This window comes from Ruditapes philippinarum, unplaced genomic scaffold, assembly GCF_026571515.1.
Source record: "Ruditapes philippinarum isolate M1 unplaced genomic scaffold, ASM2657151v2 ctg2439_1_1_1_1, whole genome shotgun sequence".
Classification (NCBI taxonomy): domain Eukaryota; kingdom Metazoa; phylum Mollusca; class Bivalvia; order Venerida; family Veneridae; genus Ruditapes; species Ruditapes philippinarum.
Window position 1 is genome coordinate 45980 of NW_026856198.1, and position 24265 is coordinate 70244.

At 30.8% G+C, this 24265-nt stretch overlaps 2 protein-coding genes across 2 annotated transcripts in view; one reads left to right on the forward strand and one right to left on the reverse strand.

Annotated features, from left to right (window-relative positions):
• The window catches only part of LOC132745756 (thrombospondin-2-like), an 80354-nt gene that overhangs the window by 5630 nt on the left and 50459 nt on the right, over positions 1–24265 (forward strand). The gene's annotated exons all lie outside the window — the stretch shown is intronic.
• On the reverse strand, positions 3776–5935 carry LOC132745754 (uncharacterized). The gene is made up of 2 exons (XM_060734725.1): positions 5889–5935; positions 3776–5171 (listed from the first exon to the last, which is right to left on the reverse strand). The coding sequence occupies exons 1-2, from the start codon at positions 5933–5935 to the stop codon at positions 3776–3778; spliced, it is 1443 nt and encodes a 480-aa protein (XP_060590708.1).

Below are 24265 nucleotides of genomic sequence, written 5' to 3' on the forward strand. Positions count from 1 at the left end.
ATTTTGTAATTTTCAACTTGTGTCGCATGTAACTCAAAAAGTATTTGACCTAGAGTCATGAAACTTTACAGGAATGTTGATCAGTATGTGTAGTTGTGCACCTGGGTATTTTCGTCTGGATATTTTAGTATTTTTAGAGTTATTGCCCTTGACTTAGTAAAATTTTGTAATTTTCAACTTGTGTCGCATGTAACTCAAATTAATTTTCAATCACAATCATCAGTCACACGGGGCCAGAAAAGGAGTTTCAAAAATGCAAAATTAAAAAATCTTGTCTGACAGTACAAGGCCTAGAGCTTTGATATTTGGTATATGATATAACATATAGGTCCTCTGCCAAAATTGTTCAAATTTTAGCCCTGGGGTCAAAATTGGCCCCACTCCAGGGGGTCATAGATTTTCCTTATATGTATACAGTGAAAACTTAAAAATTCTTCTTGTTTGAAGGTACAAGGCTTCAAGTTCAAAGAATTTTACAGTTTATGCCATGATTAATATATAAATAAAGCCTTATGTCTTCAGTTGTTGTGTTAATAATAACCAGTACTCGGCGGGGGATATAAATTCAACGAATTTGCTTGTTTTTACTTTCTGTTGAAAAACAATTTTGTGTTGTTTCAATTTAAGAATTTCAGTAATTTTATCTAGTATATAAATGTTAAGCTTCTTTAAAATTGTGTCCCGGTAATTATTTATGACGAGTAAGTGACGTTCGTTTCTAAAAATAGATGATCGGAGTAACGAACGATTCGTTCTATTTAATGTTCTACTAATTTTGATATAAAGAGCAGGCCGGGCCTATCGAGACGTTTCATTGTGTTTATGTATATTATCGTCAGGAAATTTCATTTTTCACCTTAATTCTTTTGATTTGACAATTATATGGACCGGTTTATCTAAAAATAACATACATTGTATTTCATCGTTTGTAATGCTGAAGGCCGCTTTAACTAAAAGACAAACTTAAGGTAGAAACAGCTTCATTTGTTGACGTTTAATCAAAAGCTGGGTAAAGTGGAACGCTAATTAGACACGGCAATCCATTTAGCTTGTCTCTGAAATGTAGATTTCGTATCTTATACAAGCATTTAACATGAAATTAACAACTTTATGTTTTCAAATTTACTTAAAATTCTTTACTTCTATATAAATAGTTTAATAAAATGAACTTTTAAATAAATATTGTGTTACTAATCATATGCCGAAAACATCACATGGTTGTGTATCAACTCTTTTATTTGATATTCATAAAGTATGAATTTACCATCCTTTTAAGCAAATAAATATTTGTAAATACATTAATTGTTTAGACCGGACTAGTAAAGTACTTAATCATTTTGTCTATGATATACAAAACAACAATTTATATTTCCCTATGGATCTTTTCTTAGTCCGGTTGAACCTTTTATTATGCTTCCTCGTCTACAATTTTGCTGACATCTTATTTTGCTTATATTTGTATCTAAATTCAATTTTGCGTTTCCAATTTCCTTAAAGAACATGACCTGTAGTTAACATTACAACTGTTACCAAAAAATATCAAATTCATGTTTATGTTCAAATTCATTTTCAATGTGCCGCACTCGGTGACATTTAAGTTGCTTCTTACAATTTGCAGCACACGTGCGAAGTACCCCTCTGATACATGTATTCATTTTTACAAGTGCGCGCACACACATCATGCATTCATGCAACCCAATATCAAGTAAAATTCCGCTATTGATTCAGCAAGTGTGTAAGTATAATTGTAACATTATCCTAAAAGGCAAACATTTAAGTTAATCGTATGATATAGATGAACTAGGCGACAGGAAAATAAATATCCCTTAAAAAACCAATCATGATATAAAACATGTATCTGAGTCTGCTATGATTTGTATTGCCTTTTGTTGTTCTTTGATACCGACAATTCAAATCAATCAATCAATCAATCATAGGTATTTTTATAGCGCGACACTTTATACAGTTATATTCTGTTGCGCTTCACAAGATCCTATAATGTCAAAGTCATTTCCACAGTTTAAAACTATATACACATTTGACGAAACTTTTTATCCATAAAATTGTTCAAAGAGGTGTGCTTTCAGTCTTTTTCTGAATGCAATTTCCGATGCAATGCACTTTAATTCTTTTGGTAGGGCGTTCCACCATTTAGGTCCCATAACAGAAATAGATCTGTCAGCAAGTCTGGTCCTGCGTCTTGGCACAACAAACTGTGTACAAGTGTCATCAGCAGCTGATCTTAGACTGTATTTTCTTCTCACACAATTAAACAAAGTTATGAGATACGTTGGAGCTGTTCCATGTATTACTCGGAAAACAATAAGAATAACTTTAAACATAATCCGTGCCTTGACTGGTAACCAATGTAGAGATTTTCTGAGATCAGCACTAGGTTGGTCATACACATTCGTTACTACCCGAGCAGCCTGGTTTTGGAGTCTCTGAAGTCGATCTATTTGATAAACTGGTATTTCTGCAAAAAGTCCATTACAAAAATCGATGTGGGAATTTACTAAACCATGAACTAGTATTTCCGTTGATTTCTGAGACAGATGCTTACGAATGGATTTCAGGTTCTTAAGTTGAGAGTAGGCTATTTGACACTTTTTTCGTATATGCCTGTCAAAACTAAGGTTGGCATCAAAGCAAACACCCAAGTCCCTTACATGGTCAACACATTTGACAAAACAACCACCTACATTCACACCGGGTATATCAACCTTTGCTAACTGTTGTGTAGTACCATATAAAATGATCTCTGTTTTTGCATTGTTCATTTTCAATTTATACTTTGCCATCCAAGAAGAAATATCATCCAAACAAGCAGATAATTGTTCAAGAACATAAGTTTCATTTTCTATGTTTCCAGCTTGAATTTGTAGAGCGACTTTATGATCATCAGCATAACCATGTAACTGAGCCGGGTATTTCTTGACAACTCTATTTAATGCTGCGATATACAAGGTAAAGATTACTGGGCCAGCACAGGAGCCTTGAGGCACACCAAACATCAGGTTTTCTTGTCTTGATGATTCATTGTTTATGATAACTTTCATGGTTCTATCAGTCAAGTATGATTTGATCCACTGTAAAGGAACGTCATCTATGCCAAAGTCATCATGAAGTATATATGAAGCGCAATGGGGATGTCAATGGTGTCGAACGCAGCACTGAGGTCAATCATAACGACTATTGTAATTTGTCCATCATCAACAGCTTTCAGCAAATCATCATACATTTTTATCAAAGCAGTTTCTACTCCATGGTTTTTACGATATGCACTTTGATACGATGGCAAAAGTTTATTTGTCTCAATATGTTGAGTGATTTGATTCAGGGCAGCTTTTTCCAGTATTTTGGACAAAAATGATAAATTTGACACTGGTCTATAGTTTTTCAGCTCCAGAGCGAGACCTTTTTTCTTCAACAGGGGTCTTATCACTGCACTTTTCCAAGTCTGAGGAAAGATGCCAGAAGTAAGTGACCTATTCACAATTTCTGTGACTACAGGCAGAAAGTATTCAATGTTCTCTTTTAACTTGGTAGTTGGCATGAAATCAAGTTCACAAGTTGTAGACTTTGATTCTAAAATCAACTTCTTCACATCTGTACAAGAAAGCATCTCAAACTGATCCAAGCGACTGACACAAAATAGATAAATACAGAATCCCTAAAGAAAGCCCAACACGGCAAAATTGAAAATGTTGCAGGCTCGGTTTGATTGAGCCTGTTCATGGACGGTACTGGAAAGTGCAAGTTACCGTCCACGCCCCTAACAAGACTGTTTTCCAACATTATTATTTTGATGTCCAGTATCAACATGTGTATTGTCAAGCTGATCTCTTAGATTTTTAATTTTGTCTGTGAAATATTGCAGAAAGTCATTAGCAAGATCTTGATCATTGGAATATGAAGGAAGAGGATTTTCTTTTTCTCTGCCAAGGAGTTTAGAGGTGACGTTATACAGTTTTTTCACATTTCCTTCTGCATCATTTATCTTTGACTGATAAAAGCCTGATTTTGCAGCTGAAACTTCTCTAGTATAATGATTCTTTACTTTCTTGTAAACATTTTCAGTCAAGGTGGATTTGTGTTTCAAATGTATCTTTTCTATACTTCTTTTGAAGTGTTTTAATTTCTTCAAGTAACTTGAATACCAGGGGATATCTGGTCTACAAACAATTTGCCTTTCCTTCATGGGAGCATGCTTGTCAACAATGCTAGTGGTTTTCTCAGTCAAATCTTTCACTAACGTATTTGTGTCATCAGACTGATCAATGACAGACTTAAGTTCTGAGAGGTCTTTTCTCATATCACTAGTGCATACATTTTTCCAGTTTCTTGAAATCACTGTTTTTCTGATCAGAGGTGGACGGCTTTGTTCTATATGACATGTTGTAAAAGAGTGATCAGAGATAAAATAGTCTGTAACTGGCTTTGAAACATTCAGCCTATCTGCTTTTCTGGTTATTATTGAGTCCAAAACATGACCACTTGTGTGTGTAGGTGTTTTGACATGCTGCTCTAGACCATATGATTGCAGACATTCAGCAAAACGCTTTGCGTAACAATCATCGTCATTGTCCAAATGCAAATTGAAATCTCCCAAGATAACCACTGGTTCAGGCTTAAGTAAGACTCTGTCGAGTAGTTCTGGAAATTCATTCAGAAATGTAGCTTGAGTTACAGGATGTGACTTTGAGTAGGGAGGTCTGTATATACCAACAATTTTCAATGTAAATATTTTGCACTTAATTTCCCATTCTGCACATTCAAATGATTGAAATTGATCATTGGAAAGTCTTGAACATTTGAGGTTATCTCTGTACAGTAAGGCCAACCCTCCTCCTTTTCTCTCTGACCTAGGAACATCATCCAGGTTGTACCCATCTTGCTTAAGTTCTCCTCTAGTCTTATCATCGCCCTCGGGCTGCAACCATGTCTCAGTGATGACACAAAAATCAATTTGTTCTTCATAGATATGCTGCAATAATTCAGCCGATTTATTCCGAAGTGACCTAGAATTAACTGTTGAAAGAGTCAAATTGTTTCTTCTCAGTTCATTCAAGTTTGAAATCTGGTCAATTTTAATCTTTGTTAAATTATCCAAATGAACACCTTGATTGGTATCTTTGATCCTTGCTCTAGGCCGTCCAGCTCGTTTACCTCTGTATACCAAGATATTATTGCTTTTCAATTTTGATAATACTTCATTATCAATGTACTATTAACTCTAATGCTCGCGGACATTTTAACAATAAATTGTAATCATGCCTTGTGATACAGGGATGGCAGAAATCAATGTTATGCTTGTGAAATAGCCTACAGGGGTTATAGTGATTTTCCTGGCAATGCTTACACATTACATCCAAGTCAGTAAAATTTTAAAAAAAACCAGTTGTTTGCACTGTTACTATATTATTACTGTATTATATTTTGTAAGAATAACTTTGTGTGCAAAGGATATTTTTAATCATCATGCTGTAAATATCTTTGTAAATATCTTTGTACATTACTGTAAGATAGGGATAAACTATGAAAAATACTTATCCGTTAGGATTACATGTATATGGAATTATTCGTTTGTAATGTACGCTTTTGTTTTAGTAATAACGTAACCCACATGGAAATTAGAAATGTATAACGTTATGGTTTTTCTTGGTTTGTCAAATTGAAAGAACGATTTTGACAATTCCGACGGTTGTTGACATCATTTATAGTAAAACACGCTTCCGACCTGTCCGCCCGAAATATCTTAAATGGAATTATTAAGATTTCAATACTGACGAAACCATACACCATTTTTTGGGAAATTTGAAAATAAGCACTTCTTGTATAGCAAACAATGCAGATCATGAGCAGACGACACGGATTTGTCAGCTCACCTTTGTTCTATACTGGTCCCATGGGCAAAATCAGTTTCCATCAGCATTTCAAAGGGTTAAACAACAAAAACACATTCGACACTTAATCTACAAAAAAACTAAAACATTTTGCCTTGCAGCACAGACAGTCATAAATATTAAATGTATGATTTATTTAAAAAGATATATATATTGAATGGTAGAAATCAATTGCTAGAGACAATGTGGAGATTATTGCACTACGATATTTTGCTAGGAAAAAGTCAAGAAATTATTTATTGGCAAAAACCGAATACATGTTCATCGCCATATTTACAAAACATATTTACATACCACACAAATTTATGGTATACATTTTACAAAAAAAACTACTACAAATAATATCAAAATGACAATATAATAGAAACGAATATCTAGAAAAAGTTCATTTCACAGATGTTGTGTTTAATATTTTGCGTTTTCAAATACAGAAATAAGTAGAGAAAAAAACAGGCTTACCAGGTGGTCGTTTGTGAAATTTCATCCTGTGCTACCAAGCCATTGCCGATTTGTCAATAAACTGAAACTGATGTAAAACAGTGACTTTAAAAGTGTGTGAAATTATTTTATTATTATCTATATTTACTATATTTATTTTTAAAAAAATTAACACGCAGGAGTGTGGTGACTTGTAATGTACTGGAAGAGCAAGAAATAAATTTGATGTATTTCAAATTTTAAACGCAAACAATTACAACAAGAAAATACGTATAACATCTGTAAAGATATTCTTCGTTCTCATGATCCCATTATATGATTTTAAGTTAATAAAGCTATATACATGTAATGGATGCAAAAAAATCTTATTTGAATTTCCAGAAAAAAATACTTCTTAGAAAAAGATAAAGTAGTATATTGCTTTTATAGCGAATGGCGCAAGCACGGAAACATTGCTTAACGAATGAAACGTGAGATGTTTCATCCAAAAACGACAACATTAAAAAAAAACACAAAAAAATCATAATGAACTTTTTTTTTTAACTTTGATCATATAATACTCTTTCCTTGTATTACAAATTAAAATGATAACGCAAAAAATACGGAAAATCCAAGGCTATTTGATAAATGAGGCTAATGGGAAATGGGATTGTGATAATGAGCACGAATCTGGTCTTTGTTATTAATACTCAGCATGATACGCTCTTTGTGGAAACGGAAACAAAAATAAATTGCTTTATATCTGCAATTTAAGTCTGAATTATAAAAGTGAAGATGTTTTATCTATAAAAGTGAAAATTCCAAATTGTTGTAGTCAGTGTAAGTTTTTCTAGTCTTGAAATACAAATATGTTTGATATTTGTACTTGATATTCCATAACGCTTATCCTAATAACGGTTTGTTTCATTTTCATAGTTTTTACTTATTAACACTTTTATTTCCGACATCAGTTTTAGAAAGAATGATGAAGTATGCGTTTTTGTATCTTACTTAAATATCACGATGTTGTATATAACTTAATATTAATAATTTCTTCTTAACCTTAAAACTGCTGAAATGTGTGGTTCTGCTACAGCTGGTTCTAGGGAGCGTCGACAGTATCTTGAACCTACTATCATCGATCAGGCTAAACCATATCATTGTTGTCAGCAGGATAATGTCATACAGCGTAATCACTGCTTAATATTATGTCCCCTTATTTTGTTTGAACTCTAAAATGATTTTTTATTCAAACATCGAAGCACGTTTGATAATTTAGTTGATGTACCGAACTATTTACTATAATATGATTAATCAATTAACAAAAAATATAAGAGATATTCTTATGTATCTCGAGGTGCTACTGTACAGTTACTACAATTTTTTTTTTTTAAAAACTGATGAACTTATACTTGATTGTTCTTGAATAGAACATAGATAAATCATTCTACACAAAAAATAACATTCCACCTCATTATTTCAATCGACATTTATGTTGAATGAACTGTATTCCCACCTTGTCATCTATTTTAATGCTAGTGAAATATTTTAATGTGTTATGAATATTACTGTGATTATCATAATATTGAATAGACTTAATATACATGTATTTAGGTTTAAGATCGGATAAAAAAGAATGAGTTTGAATGAAATAAAAGAAATACATCTGAGCATTAAAAGTTCTGTTATATTTCCCTTGGAATCATTGTATAAAAATACCCAACAAAATATACATACATTCAGGAGTTACTCTTATCTCTTATTGTCTAGACGAAAAATGTAAGAGAAAGTAAAACTGTTGCACTACAATAAACTACGATATCTAAATTGACAAGTTGTATTTCCCCAGGGATTGTTTCTTAGGTTGGTGTAACGTTTTAATGACTATGTACATAGTTCGAGGGCTGCAACTTGATTTATTTATCAACTGAAGCAAGTCTTATGAAATAAATCAATGGTAAGTCTTAGCGAATACAAAAGAGTAGGGACGTGTTAAGGAGCGTTCCATTGTGCATGTAGCCGATGTTTATACATTTTTAAAAGTCTTTCACCGTATTTAATCAAACGTAGCAACATTGTCACTTTTGAGCATAATCCCTAATGATATATTCTGCAAAAAGATGTATGAAAAAAAGGAAAATGGGAAATCATTCAAAAGCAAATGAAAACAATAAAATATAATATGAACAATGCAGACTCAGTTTTTATCTCAGTTTTTATGATAGATAATGTTCAGGTTAACAACCTCTCACGACCCCTAGCAAGTACAAACATGAAGTCAAAACAAGAATCAATACTTTAAAAACAAGCGGGTAATTATTCGAAATAAAACATATTTGATTGTTAGATTATGACTTACTTTCTTTAACACTATGGGGTGAATTAAACCATAAGACATAAATTATATTAACCAAATCATTATACATTTCATGCAATTGAAAATTATTTTATGTCCTTGATGCGTGTGTACAAAAGTTAACAATAGGTTTATTCATAAAAGTGATTTGTGACAAATCTAACGCTGTCTAAGAAACAATCATGACATTCTAGTTTGACATCCTATTATTACAGACATGATTTTTCTGCAGATCAATATGGTTTCACCACTGACCAGACAAATCACCAGTTTATTATATAAGAAAACATTACAATATGCTCGAAATGATTGGTTCATATGCCGACCATAGATTATATTGAACAATAGATAATGAGGCAGAACACACGGAAATCATTATTTTTTTGTTTTTTATTTCTTCTTTTCGTGTATAAAAGAGGCGCATACCTATTACCTGATAATAACATTAATTTAAAGTTAAGAAATACATAATGACTTATATTGAACAAAACTTTAATCTGTGCATATTAACTTATTGTTGTATTATCAAATGGTTTCATAATATTATTCCAAAACTGCAAGTAATATTAAATGACGCTTCTTTAATATTTTTTAGAATGTCAAAATCATTAAAATATTATCATTTGTATTATACATTCTTTCTTCTTTTTTATTCAAAACGAAAATAATTGGAATACTGTTGTTTAATCTTAAACTTACATAATTTGGCTTGTTTTATATCAATATTAACTTTTACACTAAAGAATCTTATAATACTTATTGCATGTACTATCGTGATAGACACATTTGACTTTCCTACTTCAAAGCTATGATTCATGAATACGTATAAACCACCGGTGAAAGATAAAGAATACACTTTCATAACTTAGCTCATTGCATAAACGAAACCGCTTTCATATCATAGCCGAAAGAAGATTAGAAAAAAGAGAAAAGAAGACAAACATGAACTCAATTTGTCTTCGGCGCTAAATTACAGGAAACCCATAATCAGCGTCTAAACAATCGGGAAAGTAGCGACTGTCTCCTATGCCACTGTGATTACTTTGATTGTTCCAAGATAAATGTAGGTGGAACTTTTGTTTGAGAATTGTCTTTGCTCAGTTTTAATCAGTTGTATTTTGTAAACTTAACATAATAATTTGGAACACTATTATCATAATATTATTTGATTTAAGAAAAAAAAAGAAGAAAAAAAACAACACTTTTTTTCAAATTCAATATAAATTATAACAAATCATCGGATAGTTGCACAAAGATATTTTTTGTAACTAGTATTTGTTGTTTACTTTTGTCCAACCCCTAATCGTTACTTGTAGAATTAAATACAAAAAGCATTCTAAGTATATATTTCATACCAATTTACATATTCCAAATGCGCGGATAAACATCAAATAATTAATGTACGATGAACAGTTAAACAGCCAAATCTGGAACTCTATAAAATTGTTTTTATATTAAAAAAATAATAACATCTAGTTATATGAACAGCCAATATCGAACTCCTAAAAGCTGTGTATCATATTAAAAGACTTAATGTATCATCTATCCATATGAACAGCGAAATATAGAACTGTAGAAACGTGTATATCATAGGAAAAGACTTTTTGTTATCATTTATACTTATAAATAAGTTCAATTGATTTATTATGGCCTGCACAACTGGGCATTCCCGTTGAAGCTATTGTCTGAAATATTATATTTCCTGTGGGAAATTACGGCAGCAGGTTGTATATCGTATCGAATAGGTTGGTTATTGCATAGATATTTTTTTGTATACAGTATTTGTTCTTAGTATTCAATAAACTTGCTCGAAATGAAGTGACCGCATAATTTTTGCAATATGTACCTATAGTATGTTTATCATTTGAATAGATAAACAAAAGTCTAAATGTTTAAATAGCTTTATTTTATCAAATTTATATTTGTCGAAAGATATGGCTTTTAATGACTCTGTATGTGTTAAAAGAATTTGAAGGAACAAAATTACAAAATAAAAAACAACAAAGCAAGTTAAAGTTTGGAAGTATATGTTACCTACTGTTTGTTTATCTATATTATTTGTTGTTAGGAAAAATAATTTATCTAATATATGACTGAAAATTTATTTATCTAGCTTTGATATGAACTGTAAAGTCTATGTGTATATATACTAGTAAGAATCAATGTGTTATCATTTTAATGTTAAATGGTTGAAATCTGCTTAACCCGGTGCTGGGGTGTGTGGGTCAAGCCTCCAACTGTTTCAATTTTACTGTGTTTGGTGTTCTTTAAGGAATCTGTTTTTGATAATTAGGACACTTTTATTTTACTTATTCGTGTATATATTGCTATTGTTATACTAGTCCAATATATTAGACGTTACAGGCTTGTTATAGTTTGTGTCGGTCAAGCCTGACGTCTAATAGTTATTGCTCAAAAACGCATAGCATCATAAAAAATTCAAAAAATGTCTATTGTCTTGCCTTACAAGCTTTATTCAAAAGCTTATCTTCTTTTCTTTCAATTTCATGCTCAATCATACACAAAAACTCTCAAACAGTGTACTTATCAATTTAAAATAAAATATAAACATCAATCTATTTTTGTCTATCAGCCATACTGGTTTAGCAAGGTGCTTTACAGATTGATTCCAAATTTTTGAACGGAAAAATATATTCGAACACACTGACATGTGCATGGGCAATTATTTCGTTAAAAAAATATTCCGTTAGATTGTTCAGATTCAGTTAAACGCTTGCATTTGAATTAGCCAATCAGATTTCGCGCACTTTATGGCCGCCATTTGTTTATCGGCTGTAAAAAGAATTGAAATACATGAGAGGATATAATCATGATTTTTCGGATGTGACAGTTTAATTATTTTGACAAAAGGTATTTATTTTTTATTTTTGTTCATAAATAGGTCAAAACTAATGTAAATACACGCTGTCTTCATTGTTTTTCGTTCCGCCCGATTTTCTGGCGGAACATGCTATGGGTTTTTGAGCAATTTCGATATGACGTTGCTTTGCCCAGAAGCAAAAATATCTCAAAGCGACGTCATATTTATAGGACTATTGTTATACCAATTCCGCGCTGAAACCAAATTAAGTATCCTTTGCTTTCAGTAAAGAGCCAGGACAACTTGCATATCTCAGCAGTCTGACAGGGCGTATTCTATTGGCTAACTAACTTAAAAATATCTTTTTCATATTCAAAAAATGATAATGGATATTTACAAAATAGAAAATTCAATGGAAACCTAATTTATTTGGTACAGAATCCATAAATGTAGGCTGAAAAGAAAATATGACTACCACCATTTATGAACAATAGATCTCTGAATTCTTAAAGCATATATTATAATTTGTGGAAACCTACTCACCATAAAGAAGCCATGCAGTTTGTTCTATTATTTCTAAGTGAGACATCACAAAATATGTTTTATCATTATTGTGTTGATAATGTAAGCATTTGTAGCACAGAAGCGGTTCTGGAATTTCTAGTTGACGAGGGAAACTTTCCTCTTCTCAAGACCCCCATTACTTAAGACTCTGTTAACCTTGTGATTAGACCTAATTTGCCATTTCCTGTTTAAGAACATTGGTTATCACAGTATTTTGTCATCTGTTCACATTCGTTGACCTTTGAATCAAGTTTCTTAATATTTTTCAATCTTTAAGTAGTACATTTGTTAGTGTATTTGTATAAAACCTCTTTTTATACTTGTATATTTAAACGTGATCAAACAAAACAATTCCTTGCTTGATCAATGAACTTACTGCCAAGTTAAAACAATGCAAAACAAAAATCTTTGCCTTGCCACTGTTTTATGGCACATAAAAAGACACAGATGGATTGCAGCAGTTCAGATATAAAAGAAGGCAAAAACGTTATAGTTTCAGGACAGTGTCTAGAACAATAAAAAACCGAATTTAACCAACCATAATTGTCAATTATGTTTTTCTTCTGACTTATCGTTAAGTATAAAATTGGATGTTATTGTCACATGCTACAGCCGTAACCATTGCTGTTTTAGAAATATTTATCTTGTTTTCTTCTGGTAATATTTGATTACGACTTTGTTCAAAGCACCTGGTGCATCAGCGTAATAAGTAATGGAGTACATAATTAATTGATGGAAGTCAGTACATTTGTTGTATTTTATTACCCATTCTGAAACGGTTTTATAAAGGTTATACTTCCTTTTTCTACATACTTTAATATCATTTCTTTTCAAAGTCTTTGGGCATTCTGTTCTTATCGTTTATTGGATTATTTTACCACTTGTTCCATCGACACTAATACAATGTATTTACTTTTTTGCGTACGGAGATCAATTTGTAACATATTGCTTTTTCGCTTTTTATTATGGTGATAGAAAGATATCATCATTATGACAGTCATAGTCAAGAAGAAAAGCAAATATGAGTTCCTAGCTTTGCTTTTCTCAAGATCATAACAGTCTGGCAACTCTACATTTAAAAAGAAGTATCAAAGAATCACCAAAACGGCAAGGTTTAAATATTAAACGCTTGGTTTGATTGAATATGTATATGGACAGGAGTGATAAGTGAACGTAAATGTTCACATCCCTAGCACCGGCTAAAATGTCCATTTATACCAAAGACTGCTTCATTTTTATTCTTGTCTTTACTTTTGTTGTTATAGTTTCCAGAAAAATACAAAATGGCACAAAAAGCCTGAACAATCTTTTGCAGTTTTGCAATAAATTCATTTATAGTGACTTAGTGTTTTCTATGCAAATTAACAGACTAGTTTGTTTACACTTTGCTACTTTTATTACAAATTATGTATCTTACAGAGCAACTTTCCTCTAACATGCTCTAAAACAATGTTTTAAACTATGTTTAAAGAAGGTAAATAAATATTCAATAATGTTAAGTACATAATTTGACGTTAAGCGGAAATCTATATTTATATATGAACATAGTGGAGTTTTGAATTTCGAAACACCAGGTATTAAAATATGAGAAGAAGGGTCATCAAGGGAGTGAGGCAGCCCCCATTGAAATCCAGTAAGAAAGAAACACAGATCGGTTTACTATATGTACGTGCAATTCTCCTTTTTTGTATCTATTTCCATCGGAAATATAGCATAACAATGTCTTAAACGGAAGGGCACTCCTTGTTTGACTATGATATGGTGACATTTGGCAATTTTGTTAACAAAAGAGAGGGAAGATGTAATGTACGAGCAATACAATGTCTGGAAATGTATTTTGGTAATGTTTTATGTCTAAACTTAAGATAAGAAAACTGCACAAAGGGAGTATTAGATACATCATTATTGTGGTTTTAACCAGAGCGCCATTCATCTTTTAACATTTTGGTAACATAGTGTCAAGTGCAATTGTCTGGAAAAATATTCCAGTTTATAATATGATTACTATTATATTCGCTACTTATTCTAATATTTGTATTTCACAAAATGGTTCAGTTTTCTGATATATCTATGCTATGGAATATTGCACAAATTAATAAAACAGTTATAAAGAATAATAAATAATCGAAATCTTTAAAATGTATTTAGTTAAGACAAACAATAATCAACTCTAGTGTGCCTATCAAATATAATTCAAGTGAAGTTCATTGTTACGGCATTAAAGGTTACGAAAATTCCGTCTTATAAGTCGTTTAACGCGTTTACTGTATTTAATTCTGTAATATATTTAAGAAATGTCTTATTTGTTCTATCAGTTTTGTGAGCAAAAACGTGAAATCTTGTGACTTAATGTTTCCTTATTATCTTTTTTGTCAAAGATAGAATATTGTCCTTATTCTTAATATTTTTGCAATATTTATATTATCTTAGACAATCACGGAAGAGATCAATATAATATTTATAGAGCAACAGTGATGCAGCAGAATTTGTCCAGGAAAAAGTAAATAAAGCATTAAGTAATACATTCTGTAATCATGTCTTATTTATAGTTGAAGTTGGTGCAATTCATCGTCAAGATTGCCTTTACACACCACACACCTAAAAAACTATTTATTGAATACACTTGGTATTTTCTAAAAGGTTGAAAATACCATTCAGCACATGCCGCTCCTTGTTTGACAATCGCAAATTTTATTAAAACAAAGACGAGGAGGTGCATTGATCTAGGAATGAATTATTTTGAAATGTATTTTGGTTAATGTTTTATGTCTAGATTTAAAATTTAAAAAACCTGCCCGATGGGAGTATAAGATACATTATTTAATGGTTATACGTACTTTGATGGTTAACCATCTTTAACTTTAACTAAGTGCAATTGTTTTTACAATCATATAATGAGTATAATAAAATCAATATTTTATTCGCATTAATATTAATATAATCCAATCTTGTCCTCTATGAATTATTTAATATCATGTTCGTCATTTGCATTTTATTCATTTTATGCTGAAACATGTTGTAAGAAAACACTGACGAATTGACATGCATATTTTTTCGTTTTTCTTGTATTGTGACATATTTGTATACGTTGTATAATACATAAAATATTTAATATCTATTGTTGGATATGGTTTGATATTCCTTATCATTAAAGGCAAATCTAGTGAATAAAATTGAATTCCATTTAATATTTAATCAGTATATACTTTTTTAAGTTTTAATCCTTAAGCGTGCGTGCTTGAAATCTTTATCTCATAGCGTAGCTTTAATATGGAAATTAATTTTTCGTTCGATTGTATTGTCTCTCTTGTCACTTTATTTTTGTTTCACAGAAAACATAAAGGTGCAGTTATACATGTATGGCTGTTAAATAATTTTATTGTTTCAGCTCTGTCTTCTACAAAAAAGAGGTTTGATTCCTTATCATTTTATAACTTCGTATTCTTTTAAATTGATTTATTGGTTTGCCAGTCAGACAGGATTTCAGCACGATATTTTCAAAAAGAGTGAAATATATTAATTTTATTAGCCATACAACTCGGTCAATAAACATATTATTTCTCTGTTACCTCTTAGGACTATATAACGATTTCTTTAAAAGAGATTATTCTAAACATAACAGAATGTAGTGTTTGCCTTTCACTTAATACATGTCTCTCAAAATGAGAAAAAGTATTAATATTCCATACAAAATAAATATTATATTATCTTGTGAACATAAAATTAGATATAAACCGCATTAAAATATTTTACTTCAGCTATATAAGTACTATATTTTATTCCTTATTTACTACGAAATAGGCAACACATATATCAACACATCAAAGAAAGCTACATTTGTCTTTTCTCAATTATTACATACACAGAGCCAATGTCTGTTCAATCAGGGAGATAGCGACGATCTCCTGTTTCACTGTTATTACGTTCATAGTCTTAAGATCAATATAATAAGGCAATTTGTTTTGAGAGTTCATCCAATTTTTGTTCGGAGACAATTCTATTTGTCTTGTAATCTAAGTTGTATGCTCTTTGTATTATACTTCAAGAAGCTTCACTGACGTCCAAAAGCGGTTGAAACGGTTGAATATACAATGGTTATACATAGGTACATACTAAGAATGACTTTCTTGCGAATGCCAGTCAGACTGGTGTAGAATATTATTTGTTGTCATAATTATATTTATTATTAAAGAAGATCGGAGTGAGCGAGTCAGTTCACTGAAAAATCTGTATTGTACCCATGATACATGTTTTACGTGAATTTCAACACTGGGAAATTTGTAGTCATATAATAATATTAACTGTTTTTGGCGAGTAACAATAATAACTATGTTCTCCTTTGTTTATTGACAAAAGTATATCATTTAAAAAATTGCTTTAGAAATGGACATATATTTTCCCCGCGATTTTTGTCTAAACTTGATTACGTACATTTCTATTGAATTATAAAAATGCTATTTATAGATGTTGAGATAAAAGGCCTTTTGACTTAATAACAGTGATGTTGATAAGAACGATAATCAATATATAAAAATCAGAATATGGGAATATGGAAAAGTTGGACATTTTGAAGAAAAACAAGTAAACCAAACCGGTTCTTATCAAAATACTATGATTTAAACCAAATGTTTTAGTTCTACCACTTATGCAAGAAGACTTGCAAATTATCATTAACTTCTCCACGAGAAATTGAGCAGCCTAATCAATGTCTTGGTGTCGAGAGAAAATGTCTGATTCGACAGCAACTTATTTAGTCAGAAACCAGACTCCCTACTGTATTCTCATCGTGATTTGACAAAGGCATATATTCTACATTATAATAAGGTAGTAAAGCAACAAATGTTCTATATTTTATTTAAAGCATTAGGCATAGACTATTCTACATTATACTATCAAAAGAAAGCAAGTATCATTTAACAATGAGGTAAATATTTTCGAACAGAAAAATGTTAATAGTATAATAATAGAAAAAAAGAATAAAAGTATGTAAAAGAAAAAAAATTGGTATTCAACAACAAAGGGTTAATTTTCTGTAGAAGATGTGTTGTTGGAAATGAAGGTTTATAAATTTTAAGTTACAGTTATTTAATATATGAAGTATCGTAGAGAAGAAGAAAAGGCTAATTAAATATAATTTAATAGGACGCCAAATGGCGTTTTACAGTAAATAACTGTTATTAACATGGTGTAGTTCAATGGTGGCGCTCGACACTTCATGGTTGACTTTTGAAATATGTATTACTAAACAGCATTTCAAAGTGTTAAGTGACAGCAACACAAACATCTCACAATTTGAAAATAAAAAATATTTCTTTATGTTTTTACCACACTCTATTTTACGCCTAGTTTGTTGGGAATATTTGTATGGTGTTATACCTATTGTAACCATGGTCGCTTATATATGATGTTTAGGGCAAAGTTTGCAAAGCATTTCTCTTTGGGATGATTATATAAATAACTACACTACAGCTGTTCTCAAAAGTGCATTTATGATTCCAAAACCACTCATGTTCTTAAAGATAATATGTATATCATCATTTTGATATTCTAGATAATGATAATGCTTTGCACGACGTGTTCCTGTAATTCTTAAACCATTTGCATTAGCTTCACATATTTCACATGAACATTATACCTTAAATGTTTAATATTTTAGATAATCATTATGGTTTGCGTGAAAGACATAAGGTACATTCTGCTATGTAAAGTAGTGAATTTAAAGCCCAAGGGCGCCATGAATTCGGGAAATCTATAATCATGTTAAATTTAATACACTTCACGTTACATGTTCGCATGTATCCCAATGCCCCAGAGAATTGACCAAATCATGTTAACGTTATACAAACAATCAAGGTTCCGGTATTTTCTCAGATTCAATTATTGTGGAGATGAGTTCTGATGGCTTACCACTTAACATATCTGTCTTGTAACTGTCATAATGATAGGACAAATAAGAAAAAACTGGATTTTATTTTGCCTTTAAGAATTGTAAACATTATGTTGGAATGCAAATATAATTAAAGGTGAACGCATATTTAAAGAAATGAATTCTAAAGTCATGTTTAAAAGACTTGATGCATAAGTACTTCTTTGCTTTCTACGAAATGTCCTTTAAATAAGACAAGACTATTTTTTATCATGAAACTTGACGTGTTATTAAGCTTTAAATTACATCATATAATTATATTATCAATATAAAGCAATATTTATTCAAAAAGACATATTGATGATGAAATCCCTATGTCAATGTCAGTAAGTATTGACTGAGATACTGCCAGATTTTTTTTAAATATACTCTTAGGAGGTCTTAATTCTGTTAGTTTGCTATGCATGATATAATATGTATTAATTCGGCGGAATCACAAAATTCGTGATTAATTTATATTTATAATGTAAAAAGGAATACAGAAGATCAAGATAAGATTTTAAACTGATTGATTATTTGATTAAAAATTACATTGTTTCGACACAAAAGTCATCAATAGGTATGGTTAAATGCGTTAACAAGAAATGACGTCAAGTCATAAAACGTCATTGACAACGATGTAGAAATGTTAAACGCCATATGGCGAACTATATGTAGGATCTGAATACGATATATAGAAAAACACTGATAAAGATGCAGTTTAATGTAAAATGGACGTTTGTAAAAACTGCATATTAACATGTTTTGTTTGTTTGTTTGTTTCATTTTACGCCTTTTTCAACAGTATTTCAGTCATATAGGCGGGTAGTTTCCTAACCACCGTTCCTGGAGAGTTACACCAGTACTAGACTACCTTCCTCCGCGCTAAACTACCAAAGCATCTCCCGGGGATCGAACCCACGCCAGAGAGGTAACTGGATTAGAAGTCATCGACTCTAACCCTTCGACCACGGAGGCGGTATATTAACATGTAATTGATGTACTTATAATAATCTTTTCCAGTCATTTAAACTTTATCAACTAGCATGGAAGTAAAATATTTAGTGAAATGCTCTTCAGAATAAACATATTTGGATACATTGGTAATATTTTATACAATGACACATTTATAATAATCATGTTTGTGAAGAACATGCTATCATTCTCTACGGTTAGTTTGTTTAATTTGGTCGATAACTTTAATTAAAGAAACTCTAAGTATACTAATTGTATGTCAAGAAATAAAATAACCTGATGTTAACTATGAACTAAATATTGGTTACTTTATATTTGAAGACCTTATATTGAACTTATTTTGTCTTCTTGCATCTAAATTTAGTGAACAAAAAATCAACGACTATCAGAGAAATGAAGACAGTCTGGTTTATTACTGTTATTACTTAAATTGTTTCTGGACCGATGTTGTCTATAGACTGCTTTTCGAAAGCAATCTTAAATTTTCACAGAAAGTGCTTTCATTTGTATTACAAAATTTGTTGTTAATATTTTGATTGTATTTCTTAGGAAATGCTAAATAACGTGATGACATAAACAGGTAAATTATAACAAAATGATTAACGATTAAATGACATGTTATGCTGTTATGCTATATGTCAAATGAGTAAAGTAGGGCGTGAAGTTAAATTGAACTGAGAAACATTCTTAATAAAAAAAATCAATGCACACAATATTAATCTATTGATGTTATAGGAAAACTTGCGTTGAATGACACAAAAATTACTTGCATTTATGTATGTTAACAAACTCTAAGGCGCCTTAAATCCGAACAAGTCAATAATGGTATATTTTGAACAATTTGCGTCACTTGTTCAAATCTATCAGATGCCTTAGAGAATTGACAAATTATGCAAATATGATACAAGTACTCATGGTATCGGCACATTGCTTTGATTCAATTATTGATAAAGATATGTTCGCATGACGGGTCACTAAGCAGAGTTGTCGATGAGTTGGAATACATTAGGGACACCCCACCTCCCTTTTTTAAAACTGAAGTATCAGAATAAAACGCAAAGAAAAAGTTCAGACAATATCTGTAGAAACCCATGAAATGGTTTGCTTCATATATGATGTCAAGATGATTATCAACAGATATAAAGTTGCATTATACATGTTTGATTATTATTATAAAATAAAACAGTATAAATAAAGCATGTCATGAGTTACTTACATATAAATTCGAAACAAGAATTTCTCACTAAATATTATAAGTTACAACAATGAAATATGATAAAAATGCATCAATGTTGCATTAGCTTGTTTCAAGGTTTTTTCATCATTCTTATTTATGGAGATTATTTTTTTAAGTAGAAAGGTAGGACCTTGGGCAAATCATATAAACTCAGTACATAATTGTCTCCCCAAAGAGGAGGAGATGTGCATAGTAATATCTTTTTATATACCTATTTGTTTACTTCCGTTTATGTTGTCGTCGAATACATCTTAAGAAGTTTCGTTACTATAAAAGAAAAAACTGTTTTTATATGTCATATAGTAAATTGTTTTGAATAGACGCAAGCTTATATCAAGTTAACATTAACAAGGCTTATGTTCATGTACAAAACCAATTAATATTTATCTGTCTTAAATTTAAAGTTATCAAAATACCTCATCTATTTCTTTTTAAAAAATCTTACAATTGACATACAAAGGCAATAAATCGTAGGTGCAACTTGTCGGAAATTTGTCTATTACACTTAATTTGATATATTTCTAACAAATATGATTTTGCATGTGCTATACTGTGTTCTAGTGTTCTCTTTTATCAAATTTAGGAACGACTTTAATTTTGCAAAGGAAATTGAACTGTGTGAAAAGCTTAAAATTTAAAATGGAACAATTTTTAAGCAATTTTCTTCTTTGAAATCATATTAAGGGCTATAAATATCTCAGTTTTTGTTCTCCTTTACTTTTCTCCAATCAGCTTTATCAAATAACGCTAGCGCTGTCGTTCAAACACATTATACATCATTCTGAAGGGATGGTATTGTAGAAATTGTTATTTTATGTGCTTTGTCAATTTCTATATGTCATTATTGTTTGGGTGTATTTGTTTAAGCACATTTGGTAAGTCAAAAGCTTTTAGTTACGACTATTTCGTTTGATACTATATTTTAATCTGGACAAGAAATATACATTTACAAAATTGCTTATGCCGATTTGCCAACTTGAGGGATATTGTAATTTTTGTGTCTCCCGAGATTTATTGAAAAGTGTATTGAAAAGGGATGAGAAAGCTTGTATATGTAGCATTATTATATATTGAAAAGAACAAATTGCCAAGTATAGACCCTCAATTGGGGACTCCATTCATTGAATGCCCATTTCTTTTTTGATATTTGATTTTCATACTTAATAAATATTGCACCAAATATTTCTTTTAACACACATGAAATTAACAAAATAACGTATAGAGGCTAATGATGCATTTACACAGACTGATGTTTTGTTTGAGATTTAAACATTAAAAACATTGGCATTATAAAGTTGTGCAACAGAGATTTGGAATATTTTGAGATATTCATATTTCTTTCATGTTCTAATTGGCTCGATGGGGATATTGTACAGATGAAAAGTTTAAAATCTGAATAAGAATAAAACGTTTTGTTTGTTTGTTTCATTTTTACACCTTTTCCCAACAGTAGTTCAGTCATGTAGATGGGTACTATCGATCTGGAGAGTGACACCAGTACTAGACTACCTTCCTCCGCGCTAAACTACTTAAGCATCTACTGGGGATCGAACCCACGCAGGAGAGGTAGAAAGAACGTAATGCTAATGGCGGTTTTATCAACCTCTTTGAAGGCTTTTAAAAATACCTGAGTTTAATAGCGACATATACTGTAGAGAGTATAAAAGAACTGTGAAACAATTGTGTACTACATTTTTCGTTTTCATGAAACACTTGCATAACCATTTAAACATAGATTACAAGTAATCACCAACCGGGCATATTCATGATTTTATCAAATAATTATTAACTTAACTTATATATGATTTTAATGGACCAAGAGTTCACATATTATTTAAGAATAAATGTTGTAAACGTAAAATTATATAATATTGACAGTTATATATTTTTAAAACCTTTACACTAAATTACCATTATTTGCTAGTTTGTCACCATACCAAATATTTGACTAACAGTCTGATGCTTCAATATGATTATATCAGAACATTTCAAAAGTATATTTCATAAAAATCTTAAAACATTTGCATAATAGATATAATTATAGAGAGTTCAAGGGGTTATACTGATTTTTATTTACTACGATACTGGGGATATGATGGATATCATGTATTCTTTCATGGAACTGTATAGAGAGGTGGAATGTTGTAATAGCACTACTTAAATGAATAAAGTAAGTAATAAATGGAGAATACTTTCAATCCCAAAAGTAATAAATGGAAAATACTTTCAATCCCAAAAGTAATAAATGGAGAATACTTTCAACCCCAAGAGTAATAAATGGAGAATACTTTCAATCCCAAAAGTAATAAATGGAGAATACTTTCAATCCCAAAAGTAATAAATGGAGAATACTTTCAATCCCAAAAGTAATAAATGGAGAATACTTTCAATCCTAAAAATCTTTGCCTTACAATTCATACTCAATATGATACTCAGTACGAGACTGTTTTATGGCACATAAAAAGACACAGATGGATTGTAGCAGCTTAGATATAAAAGAAGGCAAAAACGTAATAGTTTCAGGACATAGTGTCTAGAACAATGCAAAACCGAAGTTTACCAACCATAATTGTCAATGATGTTTTTCTTTTTACTTATCGTTAAGTATAAAATTGGATGTTATTGTCACATGCTACAACCGTAACCATTGCTGTTTTAAAAATATTTATCCGGTTTTCTTGATGTAATATTTGATTACGACTTTGTTAAAAACACCTGGTGCATCAGCGTAATAAGTAATGGAGTACATAAGGATTTGTGGAAATCACTTGTTGTATTATACCCATTCGGAATGGGTTTTGTAAAAGTTATCCTTCTGTTTCTACATACTTTAATTTAATGTCTTTTCAAACTCTTCAGTCGGTAAATTCTTATCGTTTAATCTTATTTGACCACTTGACCCATCGACACTAAAAAAATATGTCGTTATTGTCTATTGAGATTAATGTACAACATATTGCTTTTCGCTTCATATTACGATAATAGAAAAAATGCCAATATTATGACAGATATTGTCTAGAAAAGAAACTATGATTTCCTAGGTTTGATTTTCTCGTAAACAGTACAGCTTGACAATTGTTCTATCAGAGAACACCCAAAGCGCATGATTTAAATATTTAAGATTGACTTGATTAAGTTTGTACATGTACAGCTGTGGTAAGTGCACGTAAATGTTCAAATCCCTAGCACCGGCTAAAATGTCCATTAATACCAAAGACTGCTTCATTTTCATTTCTCATCTTTATTTTTGGTGTTATAGTTTCCAGAAAGCTACCTAATGGCACAAAAAGCCTGAACAATCTTTTCCTTCTTTTGCAATTTGGCAATAAATTCAGTAATAGTGACTTAGTGTTCTCTATGCAAGTAAACAGACTACTTTGCTTACACTTTGCTACTTTTATTACAAATTATGTATCTTGCAGCGCTACTTTCCTCTAACATGCTCTAACACCACTTTTTAAACATTAATAAACTATGTTTAAAGAAAGTAAATAAATATTTAATTATGATGCATAATTTGACGTTAAGCGGAATTCAATTTTTATATATGAACATAGTGAAGGTTTGAAGTTTCAAACATCAAGTAATAAAATATGAGAGCAAATATCACCAAGGAAATGAGGAAGTCCCCATAGAGGTCCAGAAACGCAGAGACACAGAATAGTTTACTATATGTTAGTGCAAAGACATTTATAATAGTTACATGATTTTGAATTCACTTTTTAATCATGTCTCTATTTATAGCTGAAGTTGGTGCAATTCATCATCAATATTGCCTTTACATAACTTACATAAAAACTATTTATTGAATACACTTGGTATTTTCTTAAAGTTTGAAAATACCATTAAGCACATGCCGCTCCTTACTTGACAATGGCAAATTTTATTAAGAATAGACGAGGAGGTGCAATGTTCTAGGAATAAATAGTTCATTAAGATTGCCTTTACATAACTTACATAAAAAGCTCTTTATTGAATACACATGATATTTTCTAAAAGGTTGAAAATACCATTAAGCACATGCCGCCCTTTGTTTGATTATCGCGAATGTTATTAAGAAAAGACGAGGAGGTATATTGTTCTA

What these genes read in the sequence shown, in the direction of transcription:
- LOC132745754 (XM_060734725.1), bottom strand. Translation starts at nt 5,935, where the DNA reads ATGCTGATGGAAACTGATTTTGCCCATGGGACCAGTATAGAACAAAG. An exon ending in GGGACCAGTATAGAACAAAG is followed by an intron (nt 5,172 to 5,888) that starts GTGAGCTGACAA and finishes CTTGGTATACAG; the next exon opens with AGGTAAACGAGCTGGACGGC.